Source organism: Cetorhinus maximus, chromosome 3 (assembly GCF_964194155.1).
Source record: "Cetorhinus maximus chromosome 3, sCetMax3.hap1.1, whole genome shotgun sequence".
NCBI lineage: Eukaryota > Metazoa > Chordata > Chondrichthyes > Lamniformes > Cetorhinidae > Cetorhinus > Cetorhinus maximus.
In genome coordinates, this window is record NC_135881.1 from 55,413,292 (window position 1) to 55,427,149 (window position 13,858).

Below are 13,858 nucleotides of genomic sequence, written 5' to 3' on the forward strand. Positions count from 1 at the left end.
CAATTTGATGATGTATAAATTAGGCTGATATAATTTATATATGTGTAAAATATTAATAATCACACTTTTCATTTGATAAATGAAAAAGATATAAATCCATAACCAAACTATTCATTTCAGCTTTCATTGCACCTTCTTGCTCAAATTCAATATCACCTTTTCCGAACTGTTGCACATCATCCTTGATCAATTGCCTCACTCCATGTCTATTCCAAGAATCCATTTTGTTCCACAAAGTCATACAGCACATAGCAAGGTCATTCAGTCCATTGTGCCAGCTCTCTACAAGAGCTATCCAATTGGATCCACTCATTTGCTCTTTACACATAGCCCTAAAATCTTTTACCCTTTATTTATTTTTGAGTCTGCTTCCACCACCCTTTCAAGCAGTATATCCCGGATCATAATAATTCACTGCGTATAGGGATTTCTCTTCATCTTTCCTCTGGTTCTTGTCAATGACAGTCCCTACCTCTTACGTCATCCATGGTTCTCCTGGCTGACACATAATGCACAAATGAAACTAGCCATTTACCATTTCCACTGAATTTAATTGCAAAGGGGCTGTTTATAACACAGTAAGCAAGAGGATATTATGGGCAATTCAGTAAGTGCAATTAATTTCTGTTAACTATTTACCTGAGCAGTCAAGAGCCTCCCTGAGTGCAGTCCACCCTTTATCTGTTTTTAAATGCTTCAGGAAGAACTGATTGAAGCTGTCCAAAGTCTCCACTTTCAGTCTGCTTTGGTTGTTAACAATGCAAACAGCTGATGAGACTTCAGGCCACTTCAATTAGCTGGTCAAGAAATACAGATGATCGGTCAGTCAATTTAAAAGAAAGCATAATCCGATTTTAAAATGATTTAGCATCATACAATGCAGTTCCCATCACTTTTTAAACTAGATTAGAGATCCTCGTTCTTAATCCTTAAAATTTTGAAGAGATGAGGGAGTGTAATAGATATAGAATCCATCACATATAATGAGCAAATCACATTCCCACAAATGTGTCCACTATATGCAGTGTGGTATACACTTTAAAACTGGTGTTCTCTGGTTGCCAACCTCGTGCCAATAGAAACAGTCTCTCCTTATTTACTCCTATTAATCCCTGTCCAAATTTTAATACTAAATCTGTCATCAACCTCCTTTGCTTCAAGAACAATCCCAGCATCTCTCCTTTTTTGCGTAACTGAACTCCTTCTGCACCAGGATTAGTTTTTTCTGCTTAAAATTTAACCTTTTTTTTTGAATAGATGGTAAAATATAGTGACTTCAGACAAATGCTACTTTTACATCCTGGAGAACATCACAAAGATGTGACACATATTAGATTTAACAGTAAATACACAGGCTTTCTTCAGCACTTTGTTTTATTGATTGTGAACAGGATAGAAATTCATTGTTGTTCATTTGTGGTTAGAAAGCAATACCATTGATTCAAATTGAAAAAGAGCACAAGATAGCTTAGAATGTCATTTCCAGTGATTATGTTGGCTAATGTACTTGTATCTTACAAACCTAAAAAGCTGCCAGTTCAATGCCTGGTCTGTGCTAAGGTAGCCAATTTCAGCTGGCAAGCTACAATTGCCTTTGGTGCCTTGGGCTGGAAAGGAAACAAGCAGCTAAGTTTCTCACTACTGACTGCTACAAAATGATGCTCTGCTGTAAAATATCCCTGCTTAGGCTTTGGAATGTGGACATAATCAAGCCTAGCTGCAATGGCTCTCACTGTAGGAATGCCTGGCGGCACTTCTAGTTGAGCCCTAAACGAAATGGTTAGGTATGTCAGCCAATCCCTGTACAAAACAGTATGCCTAACAGAGAGAAGTAAATGGAGGAAGAGAAACAACATGCTTCCCATGTTTACAACATGAACTATGGATAAATGAAATTAGACTTAATTAGAAATGAACAGTTTATGATTACAGCTGTAGTGACCTGAGTGGCACAATGAAATAGCATACCACACTTTCATTTCTGGAAACTAGGGGCAGAATTTTGGAAGCCTGCTGGAAGTGGGAATGGAGGTAGACATTTACCTCCACCCGCCGGTTTCACAGAATCACATAGTGCAGAAGAGGCCCTTCGGCCCATCAAGTCTGCACCGACATGTGGTTTGCCAGCATTGGTACCGCCGCCAAGCCATTATTAAGCAGATCAAGTCAAGTGGTGAACTGAGCTGATTAAGGGACCTATTAGACTCTTCGCACACCAACTGGAGTTTTCAAATTGGCATGCGAACTCTCAGTCAGGACACAGAAATAACCCTGATCCAAAACAAAAATGTTACCCTGGATTCAAATCAAGCCTGGACCGATTAGGATGACTGCAAGGTCCAAAGGTTCACACGTAAAGTATGTTGGAAAAGTCCTCGATCCAGTTTGTTACTGCTGTACACAGCACTGCCTGCAAATTTGGCAATTCAATTTTAAATTGGTGCAGCCAGACTGATGGTCTAAAATTGCAGCAGACACGTTTATGACTGAGCTGGAGGAACGTCATTCAGCAGCTAAACACTCCATACCTGACCTGGAACTATTCTGACGTTTCTTCACTATCACTGGGACAAAATCCTGGAACTCCCAGCAGCATTGTGGGTGTACTTGCATCGCATGAACCACAATGATTCAAGACGGCAGTTCACCACCACCTAGGGGCAATAAGTGCTGGTCTTGCTAATGACAATCACATCCCATAAATTAATTTAAAAAAGGAACACGTTGCATTTTCCAGCATGGCATTTAGTGAGGGCTCAGAAATTGGAAAAAGTCAGACTTCTGTTTCCTCCCGAGGGCCAATACTTGATAATATAATCATTTTCCTGAACAAATATTATAATTATATCCAACATGCCTCAAAAAATCAGACTTTAAATGATCACACTGTGTTCCCAAATAGATTTTCTTTCCAAGTCGGAATGTTGTGATTAAAAAGACAAGTATTATGGTTGTAGGAATTAAGTTCTCAAGATACGTCAACAACACATCCGTAGACTTGTGTGTCTGGGGCAAGCCGCTGGCAATGGTCTGCTTTAAGTGTGTAGTGCTTGGCCAAGCCGCCTCTCTGTTTGGGATGGACTCAATATCTCACAACTTGTGCTTTACATTCCTCCCCTTGCCTTCTTACCTCTTCAGGCTCCTCCCGGCCGTACAGGTACATGTCGCCGCTGCCAGGGCTGATCTGCTAACTGGGAGCTGCTTTCATGGAGTCGCCGAGCAAGTCAATCCAAAACAAACCGCACTTTACTTCCGTGGACTTGCTCCAGGCTGGTAACGGAAAGGCGGCTCTAATCTCGGAATTTTCCTCCCCCTCCTCCTCCTCCTGTTACTCAGCGGCTGTGAATTTGGGGCTGAAAGTCCCCGGTTGCCAGCAGCGCTCTCAGTACTTGGTGTCAATAACACAAGCTCCGTGTGGAGAGAGGAGACGGAAGCACCAACTTTAATGCGAGTCCTGCCCAGACCCCAGTCATCCTGTCTGTGGGAAGCACTGTTAACAGGGCTCGGCCGTCAAACTGGCCAGTCTACAGCTCGCTGCTAACAACAAGCTTCACTCCAAAGCCTCTTTGTATTGCCGCCAAGCGGCCAGAAGTCGCCTCCTTTTTCAGGGTGGAACAAGGTGCAGGAGTTAAACAGAGAGCTTGTAAGCAGCTCTCTTACACCGCTAACATCACCCCGTTTTCCTCACTCTAACAGTCACTTCCACTCCCTTGTACCTCTTCCTCCTTACTCTACACCCAGTCATTGGCTCACAGCAGCAACAGCGCCTGGATCAGTGGAACATGGAAAGGTTGACAGAGGCGATTGTTGTGCAATTGTTATGCAGCTGAAGATCACGTTGTGTTTCAATAACTAAGCAAGGCATGGGAAAGCAACATTCATGTTGACGACAGCCTCGCACTCATCCTTTAGTCATCATTCACAGTTGTCTGATAATATTTTTAGTTCATGAACATAATTATCCTCAACTAAAAATAGTAAGCGGCGAACTGCTATGGCCTAAGCTCTCCAATCAGAGTCAGATAGCAGTCGTCACAGAATGTAGGATTTGTATCTACTCAAACAATCCCACATTTAACAAATGAAAATTACATTTTTGAATTGTTCATGAGCTAACTGCTAGAGAATAGCTCCCCACCCCCTTCCATACGCCACTTTGTATTAACAGTTAACACTAACATTTGTTTTTTGTCTGCTCCTAAATTTTCTCCCCCCCACCCCCCCCATTCCTGAAGACACTGGGCGGAATTTTCCGTGCCTGTTGGCAGCGGACATGTTTGGCGGCATGAGCGGACAACATAGCGAGAAGGCCAGAATTCAGTTTCACAACGTCGCGAAACTAGTTTGCAATCGTCTGCTCAGCTTGTCAATGGCGAGCCACGTTTCCTGCCGTCGGATGTCAGGAAATTCATTGTAATACATCTGCATCTCATTATAACCCCAGCTTGCTGGAATCATCCGAGCACATCGACATGATTGCACATGACGTGTTTCACAATTGTACACAAACGACGTGTACCTGACGGGGTGCACTTTGCTCAGGACCTCGAGGTTTGTTTGCCTACCTTGCTTCAGGCAGCACTCGTGGTCATCAGCGCCAGGCTTCACAGACAGCAGCACATCACTTTTAGGGGGCTCATGGGCAGGTCTCTACCCATCAGACCTGCCCATAAGGTGGGGGTGGCTTTTCAACGGCCGCGAGGCTTGGGCTCGCTTGGGGAAGGAGGAGAAGTGGCCTCAGGCAAGGGAAGAGGCTTCAGGGTTAGGGCATTACTGGGGAAGGGGGGGGTATCCCAGGGTGTTTGTGTGGGCACTTGTTGATCTGCGCAAGTGGCCTCAAGACGGTGAGGGTTGAGGAGGCAGCCTCCAGAGGAGATGAGGCCAGATGGACATGTGAGGGTGTGTGTGAGAGAGTGAGTGGTGATGTTCCTTGAGCAGACAGTGAGTGAGATGCCAGTGAATGTGTGATGGGCTTGAGTATGTGATTTAGAGTGATGAGATGGTTGCCTTATTCTGGTGGCACGGATGAGATCATTCATCCTTTTTCTGCACTGGATGGCCAACCTCTTGTGTGCAGCATTGGTACTGACCACCACTGCCACCGCCTCCCAAGCCGGAGTGGTGAGATTGCTGGACGTCTTGCGGCCAGAGCGGGGGTAGAGGATATCACTGTGGGCCTCCACGGCATTCAAAAGGGATTCCAGGGATGCATCAGTGAATCATGGGGTTGCAGTCTTCTTGTCTTTCGGGGCCATGTCTTTCCAGCAGTCCTGGGCTGGAAGCACTGAGAGATGTGCGCGCGACTACACTTTAAACATGGCACTCGGCGTAAGGAAGTGACGAGATGAGGGTGTGGTGGGCAAATGAGAGCCCGCCCATCATTGAAGTGGTGTGTTTCCTGGAAATGCGTGATTAACGAGGCAGGATTGGGACAATACGGCATGAAAAGCCACCATTGCAGCCGACCAGTAAAATGTTCCTTTTCCCGCTCACTACCACACTCAGTGCAAATCTGGGATGATACTGCCCATTGACCTTTGTGGGACATGGTTCCAGAGTCCCTGGTGACTCACCCGAAGTGGTTATTGTGCAGATGTGAATGAGTCACTGGGCAGAATTTAGAGAGAATACGGCCATGCTGATTTCAACAGCCCAGCTTGATCCTTGTTTTCACTTTGCAGGAAGTGTCATTAGATAGAAGGAGGAATCCAGCTGACTGTATCAGCTAACTAGGAAATGATTGCACTCCCTCTGTTTAACATTGTACAATGTTCAATGCTAAATGATCAATTGGCTCATCTCACACTACTGTAAGAGATTTCAGGAAAGCTATATAACACCAAAAAAACATTTACTATGAATTTTAATTAATTTTGCAACACTTCTTGTATCATAGAAAATACATGCTATGCATGTTACTTGGCCAAATACATTGTTTTGATTAAGAATTTCTCGAACATTAAACTTAAACATGAATGTTCATCTTCTAAATCTGGCTTTCTTTCTAGATCTCTGCCAAAGGCTTGCTTTCTTACTCTCCCCCAGCTCTCTGTACCTGGAAATTAACCAGCTGAACTCCAAATTAAACCTGCCAGTGTCCTCATTGGTCTAGGCTTCAGGTAGCCAACTCCCACTGAGTTCAGATGAAGCCATTCCAAGGTCTGTTACTATCTTAACCAGGATTGCAGTAGAAGCACTATTACTAGCTTCAGTCAGCTTCCCTGCTCCTATTGATCTGTTTAGAAGTGTATGGGTACAAGGATTGGAGTTGAATTTTATAGTCCAAATTCCCAAATTATCTGCACACTCACTATCCACATGCGCACATGAGAAATTATTGTTTCCATAAAGTATAATTGGTACTCCAGCAACAGTCAGTGCTTTTTGAGGAGGAAGAGAGATGTATGCTTGTGTCAGTAAGAGAAATAAAGAAAATCAGTATCAAACTGTGAGAAAACAGAAAAATCTTTTAAAAGGGTACATAAATTCTGCCATCTCTTCCAGAAAATGATGAGGAGCCCTTCTGAAAGTATGATTTGATACAGCCCCTGGAGTTTTGTTGCTTCATTTCCATGGTGAGAAGTCCAGGCTTGGATTAGACTGGGATAAAAGCAAAAAACTGTGGATGCTGGAAATCCAAAACAAAAACAAAAATAAAAATACCTGGAAAAACTCAACAGGAATGACAGCATCTGCGGAGAGGAATACAGTTAACATTTCGAGTCCGTATGACTCTTCAACAGAACTAAGGAAAAATAGAAGAGAGGTAAAATATAAGCTGGTTTAACACCTCTTTGTTCTTTTGTCTGTGACATCTTTTGGCAATCTCCACCTATCACTGGCCCCCTATCCAGCTCTACCTGTCCCACCCCTCCTTAAACCAGCTTATATTTCACCTCTCTTCTATTTTTCCTTAGTTCTGCTGAAGAGTCATACGGACTCGAAACGTTAACTGTATTTCTCTGTGCAGATGCTGTCAGACCTGCTGAGTTTTTCCAGGTATTTTTTATTTTTGTTTTGGATTAGACTGGACTTGGGTAGAGCAGGAAAGACACAGGTAGTAACAGAAATTCCTGAAAGAGTCATTCATAAAGTTTCAATTTAACTAAGTGTTTTAAAGAACGATTTGTCAAAAACAGTTCCTCAAAGTAGCTCCAATTTAGTGTGCAAAAGCCCTCTGCAACTACATGCCAGTTAGTCTGACCGTTTCAAACTTGTAGCCTTCACTATCACTTATGAGTAGTTCCGATGCTGGAGTTCAGGGAAAACCAGCTGCAGATGGGCAAGTTGGACCACAAATGGCCATAATTTGAGAGATTCTGAGCATACCATGAGACTAGTAATAATTTCTAACATGTCCTTGCAAGGCTTTACAGCTTCTAATTATTTACTCATAATCACACTAATTGTCTCCTCCTTTATTAAGGCAGGCTTGACATGGACAGCTTTTTTCATGGAACTGCAGATAATTCTATCTTCTAAGTTTTCTCTTTCCCCTTTATGCATCTTCCCCAATCTTGACTATCTTTCTTGGGTATAAGGCAGCCCCTCTTCTGGACATATCCATCACCCCATCTGGCTGCTTACTCAGGTTGAACCCAGTTCTGGCTGGCCTTAGCATTATGTTCATTCCAAAGTTGAGGCTTTGATTCACATCCAATCAGGCACTTCCAAATCATTGGTTGCTTACATCCCAAGCTCGTCCCTATGCTGCTGAATCAGTCATCCTTATCTCCATCATTTGAATCCTGACTTCTCAAATGCTCTCTTCTTAGAAGTCCTCCTTCATAGACTCCATCAATCCAGAATTCAAGTCTTCTCCCACACAAAGTCCTGCGTGCCCACCATTCCAGATTGGTCTCCTAGCATCCCAGCTCCCCAAGCCCTTCAACTGAAATTCAAATCCATGCCCTTATTTCAAATCTCTCCATGAGATCTCCCCACCCTGAATGTACCTGTTTATTTTCATTCGTTCATGGGATGTGAGCCAGAATTTATTGCCCTTCCTTAATTGTCCGCGAAAAGGTGGTTATGAGCTGCCTTCTTGCACCACTACAGTCAATGAGGTTTAGGTACACCCACAGTGCTGTAAGGGAGGTATTCCAGGATTTTAACCCACGAAGGAAACAGTATTTTGGGTTGGATTTTACACTGGGGCAGTGGTCCCACCCCCATGCATAAAATCCAGGCATGAGCCTGCCTCCGATTGGGGACCTCGCACCACAGCCATTTAATGGCCCTCAGAAATAGGGATTCCCATCTCAGAGCACTGCCAGCCAATCAGACAACCGCCAACAGCTCTCCAGTACCATCATCTCTACCAGGAGCAATGTCACTGCCAGTACTACATCGAGGCCTTCAGAAAGGTGTGCTGTGCTGGTGCTGAGACAGGAGCTAAGTCTGGGGTCTCACTGGGGCCAGGCTGGAAGACCCCGGCAAGGGAGGTGGTGGAGTGGCGGTCATGGAGCCAACATAGATAGGTCAGTGGAGAGGTGAGTTGGCGGGAAGAGGCTGGATGGGGAATGCCATTGAGGCGTTAACGAAGAGATTACAGAAATAATAACTTATTATAACCACTTAAATATGTCAATCAAGCAAAGTCACCAATTCACTTCAATTTTTAGAATATAACCCTCTGCTGAGTTAATGTTTTTATTGGTCTGGGTTCACAGCCAAGTTTTGTCAAAGTCTCAATGTTTATTTGTGCATGGTTAAGGGGTATGAAGTGTTTGAAGTCTTTGTTATTGATAATTTAATGGTCTGTCTGATGGAAACTTTTATAGGAATGTAGGAACAACAGGTTTTTGTTCCAAAACAAGATTTTTGAATGTGTTTTTGCTCTTTTCCTCCACAGTTCTACACTTGTCATTGTTATTGTATGGCTCATTCGCTACACACATACTACATACTGGGTGAATGCGCATGGAAGGGGCATGAGTTGTCATGGACAGTATGAGGGGCCATGGGTTGGCGGAGGGTATGAGTTGGCATTGAGTAGGCATAAGTTGACATGTGTTCACGTGGAAGGTATACAGGGCCATGGGGGTGAGGTGGGGGTGGAAGCTGATGGGGTGTGAGGGATGATGGCTAGAAGGCCTAATATCTTCTGACACAACTGGGACAGAGTTCTAGAGAGTTGAGGTGGTCCTTCTAACCAACCCACCTTGGCACTCGCCCGCCCCGTGGCTGCCAATGCTCTGCTTCCGGGGTTGGTGGGCTTGATTCCATCCTGTACCTCCACCCCGGGATAAACAATTACGTGTATCGGAAACTTTTTAACCAAGATGGGACCAGCAAATCAAGAAATCCCTCAACTCAAGCTACCTACCTCAGTAGCTAAAATCCAGCCCTTTGCATTTAGTCATAGCACTGCATATGATTTCCAGCACAGAATCAGGCCATTCGGCCCGACCACTCGATGCCAGTGTTTATGCTGCACTTGACCCTCCTCCCATCTTTTCTCATCTAAATCTACCATCACAGCCTCATGTGCTTGTTTAGCTTCCCTTTAAATGCATCTTAACTATCTGCTTCAACTATTCCCTGTGGTAGACAGTTCCACATTCTCACCACTCTTTGGGTGAAGAAATTTCTTCTGAATTCTCAATTGGATTTCTTGGTGATTATCTTATATTGATGGCCTCTTGACATGCTCTTCCCCACAAAAGGAATCATTCCCTCTGTATCCACTCTATCAAAACCTTTCGGGCTGAATCTTCTGGTTGACATGCGGGTGGCGGAGCCCACACGCCAGCGCTGAAAATGTCGCGCGAGCGTCCCAACGTCAGTGCGTGGCATCGCGATAGTTAGATCGGCAGGCGCACTATGCAGCGCGACGCGCGCCCACTATTAATTAAAGGCCTTATTAAGGCCATTAACTCACCAATCGACCAGGATTTTGAGGGGCCCGTGCGAACTTCAGTTTGGCGTATGGGCCCAACGGGCAGGCAGGTAGGTGATTTTTTCACAAACCTCATCCAGTGGCAGCATGAGGTTTGATTTCGGTTTTTGAAACGTTTACTAAAGTGTTTGTGTACTTCATTAACATGTCCCATCTCGTGTGACATTTTCACATGAGGGGGACATGTTAATGATTTTCTTATTTTTCTATTTTTAATGTCTCTCAGACTTTCAGCGATCTCCCTGAGGCAGCACTTTGCCTCAAGGAGATGTGCGTTCTTTCGCGTGCATACGCGAAAGAGCGCACTCTCGCAGTTGGGGAATTTCCCTCCCCCCCACAGGAAGCGCATAGTGCTTCCTGACGGACGGCCCGCCCACGTAAAATGGCAGCGATTGGCTACCCGCCCGCCGCCGAGTCGGTCGGGCCCGCCTGCCCATCAAGGGCAAAATTCTGCCCTTCATGATTTTAAAGATCTCTATTAGGTCACCCCTCAGCCTTCTTTTCTCAAGAGAAAAGAGACACAGCCTGTCAATCCTGCCCTACTATGTATACCAACGTATTTTTGGTATCATCCTTGTAAATCTTCTTTGCACTCTCTCCAGTGCCTCTATATCCTTTTTATAATATGGCCACTAGAACTGCACTCAGTACTGTAAATGTGGTCCAATCAAGGTTTGATACAGGTTTAGCATAACTTCCCTATTTGTCAATTCTATCCCTCTAACAATAAAGCCTAGTGCTTGGTTTGCTTTATTTACAGCCATGCTAACCTGTGGCACAACTTTTAGTCCTTTGTTCCTCTACCCCTTCTAGAATTGCACCTTCCTTATTACTCCTACCAAAATGCACTACCTCACATTTATCTGTGTTGAACTTCATCTGCCAATTATTTGCCCATTATGCAAGTTTATTAATGTTCTCCAGTATTCTGTTGCAATCCTCCTCAGTATTGACTAACCCTCCCTATAGTTTGGTATCGTCCACAAATTTAGAAATTTTGTTTTGATTCCAAAGTCCAAATAACTAAATTGTGAACAGCAGAGGTGCCAGCATGGATGCTTGTGGAACACCACTTCCCATCTTCTGCCACCCTGAATAACCACCCTTTACTCTCATCCTCTGCTTTCTGTTTTGCATCCAGCTAACAATCCATCCTGACACTTGTCCACATTCTTACATCCTGTGTTGGCACAACAAGACAAAGAATGTTATAAATATGAGTATTGAGACCACATGCCCGATGATGGTGCCTATTACTCATTTTTTACTTCCTAATGCAAAATCCTAGTAGCCATATCTGGATTTCCAATTAGCCACGTGCAGCAACTGATAGCTGGCAAATGTATTGGACAACACTGCACTAATAAGCTTTGTAATATGGTGGACAAAATGGTCAAGGGTGTAGTGAAAACAAAGTCGCATAAATATATTGAAGGCATTAAAGGATCTTCTGGATTTACAGCTATTGAATTAGTGAATAATATATTTTCAAAACACACTAGTTTTTATTTTACAGCAGGGAGACGATGGTGTTGTAATGCCATTGAACTAGTAATCTAAAGGCCCAGGCTAATGCTCTGAGGATATGGATATAGCAGCTGGTGGAATTTAAATTCAATTAATTAAAAATTCAGAATTGAAAGCTAGTCTCAGTAATGGTGACCATGAAACTGTTGTGTACAGGAGGTGGTTTAATTTAGAACAACCCTGATTTCTCCATTCAGGACCTATCCGTAAACAGAAAGGAGTCTTTGATTTTTGATTTTCCCCTTTTATAACTGGTAGCGTATGCTACCAAACTCTTCAGTTTGGAATGATCCAATCCTCTATTAATAACCCCACAGCAAACTCGAGATAACATAACATAAGGGGATTGGTTTATTTTACACACACAAACTGCGGGAAAGGGGTTTCACAACATCTGCCCCTTTTTTGCATTCATACAATAAAAGAGGGATAAGGGAAAGAAAGGGATTCAGGGCAGAGACCACGATAAAAGAAGAATATGGTTTCATGTGAGTCCAGAGCCCAGAGTTAAAGACCAATGAGGGATTCTTTCACAGAGTTCAGATAGCTGAAGACCAGTGGTGTAAGATTCATTTCCAGTGATGTTGCTGTCCCAAGATTAAGTAGGCATGCAGAGATTGAATCAGTTCTGTAGGCAATAGTACAAACTCTTTGCAGAGTCAGGTTAGATAGGGGACAGTTGTCCAAACTGGCCATAGCTTGCTTCTGTGTGGCCCGCTAGTCAGATGTTAAACAGCAGACTGAGGGTGGAATCCGAAAGCTGTATAAGTAAAGCAATTCAAATCGCACCAATCTCAGTCATTTGACAGGGTGGTTACAGGTCGAGTTATTCAGCTAACAAGGCTGCTTGTTAAAACTCATTGTATTTTGAGCAGATAACTGTAGAACCATTAGCACAATATTAGAGATGAGGAGTCACAAATAGCTTTGCCTTTGTCCATAGCTGGTGGGTACAAACATTTCAACTGCTATCCTTTGTGTTGGCTTGGCTGGAACGTTTATACAATGTATGGAGTGCTACATTCAAGGGAATTGATGTGTTAGCCTTTGTCCATATTTAAACTGCTCAGAAACTTCCAGAACTATCATCATGTGGTCAGCGGTGACCATTTTATCAGTCCAGCTATTTGTCCATTTTTAAAAATAACAGAGTAATAATTTTATAAAGTAGCCAGGATGATACAGACATATATCTGGACGGGACAAAACTATCATCGATTTTTGTGAAAACCCATTTTATTCACTAATGGCCTTTAGGGAAGGAAGTTTGCCACACTTACCTGATCTGGCTTACATGTGACTCCAGACCTTCTGTAATGTGGTTGACTCTTAACTGCTCTCAAGGGCAATTAGGCAAGGGCATCAAATTCTGGCCTTGCCAGCAACACCCACATCCCATGAATGAATATACAAAAAAAACAGCATATACTAAACTGTTGAATAATGAATCAATAGTAATTAAATCATACAGAAACAGCTTTCATCACCTCAAAAACAAAAACATTTTTCTACCATATATGATTGGAATCGTAGCAATTAGGAAGCCGTAATTTCAAAAATATCAATTGGATGAATTTTTTTTCAAATGAAAGGAGCCCAAATCGCTTAGCTTTTTGTCATGACTTATAAAGAACAAAAAACAAAGAAAAGTACAGCCCTCCAAGCCTGCGCCGATCATATTGCCTGTCAACTAAAACATTTTACACTTCCGGGGTCCGTATCCCTCTATTCCCATCCTATTCATGTATTTGTCAAGCTGCCTCTTAAACACCACTATCATACCTGCTTCCACCACCTCCTCTGGCAGCGAATTCCAGACACTCACTAGCCTCTGCGTAAAAAACGTGCCCTGCACATCACCTTTACAGTTTTCTCCTCTCACCTTAAATCTATGTCCCCTAGTAATTGACTCTTCCACCCTGGGAAAAAGCTTCTGACTATCTACTCTGTCTATGCCACTCATAATTTTGTAAACTTCTATCAAGTTGCCCCTCAATCTCCGTCACTCTAGTGAGAACAGTCCGGGTTTCTCCAACCTCCCCTCATAGCTAATAACCTCCAGACCAGGCAGCATCCTGGTAAACCTCCTCTGCACCCTCTCCAACACCTCTATATCCTTCTGGTAATGTGGTGACCAGAATTGCACGCAATATTCCAAGTGTGGCCTAACCAAGGTTCTATACAGCTGCAGCATGACTTCCCAGATTTTATACTTAATACCTCTGCCAATGAAAGCAAGCATGCCATATGCCTTCCTGACTACCTTATCCACCTGTGTTGCCACTTTCAGTGACCTGTGGACCTGTACACTCAGATCCCTCTGCACGTCGATGCACTTAAGGGTTCTGCCATTTACTGTGTAATTCCTGCCTGTATTAGACCTTCCAAAATGCATTACCTCGCATTTGTCCGGATTAAACTCCATCTGCC

The 13,858-nt window shown here is 43.5% G+C and overlaps 1 protein-coding gene across 3 annotated transcripts in view; it reads right to left on the bottom strand.

Moving 5' to 3' along the window:
* The window catches only part of LOC144678647 (voltage-dependent L-type calcium channel subunit beta-2-like), a 442,474-nt gene that overhangs the window by 140,663 nt on the left and 287,953 nt on the right, over window positions 1–13,858 (bottom strand). Inside the window, exon 1 of one of the 3 annotated variants that reach the window (XM_078538395.1) lies at window positions 3,131–3,807. The exons of the other annotated variants lie outside the window; for them this stretch is intronic. Within the exon in view, the coding sequence (XP_078394521.1) occupies window positions 3,131–3,163 (33 nt within the window). The 5' untranslated portion in view covers window positions 3,164–3,807. Of the gene's footprint in view, window positions 1–3,130; window positions 3,808–13,858 lie in introns of those variants that run through there. 3 annotated transcript variants of the gene reach the window in all.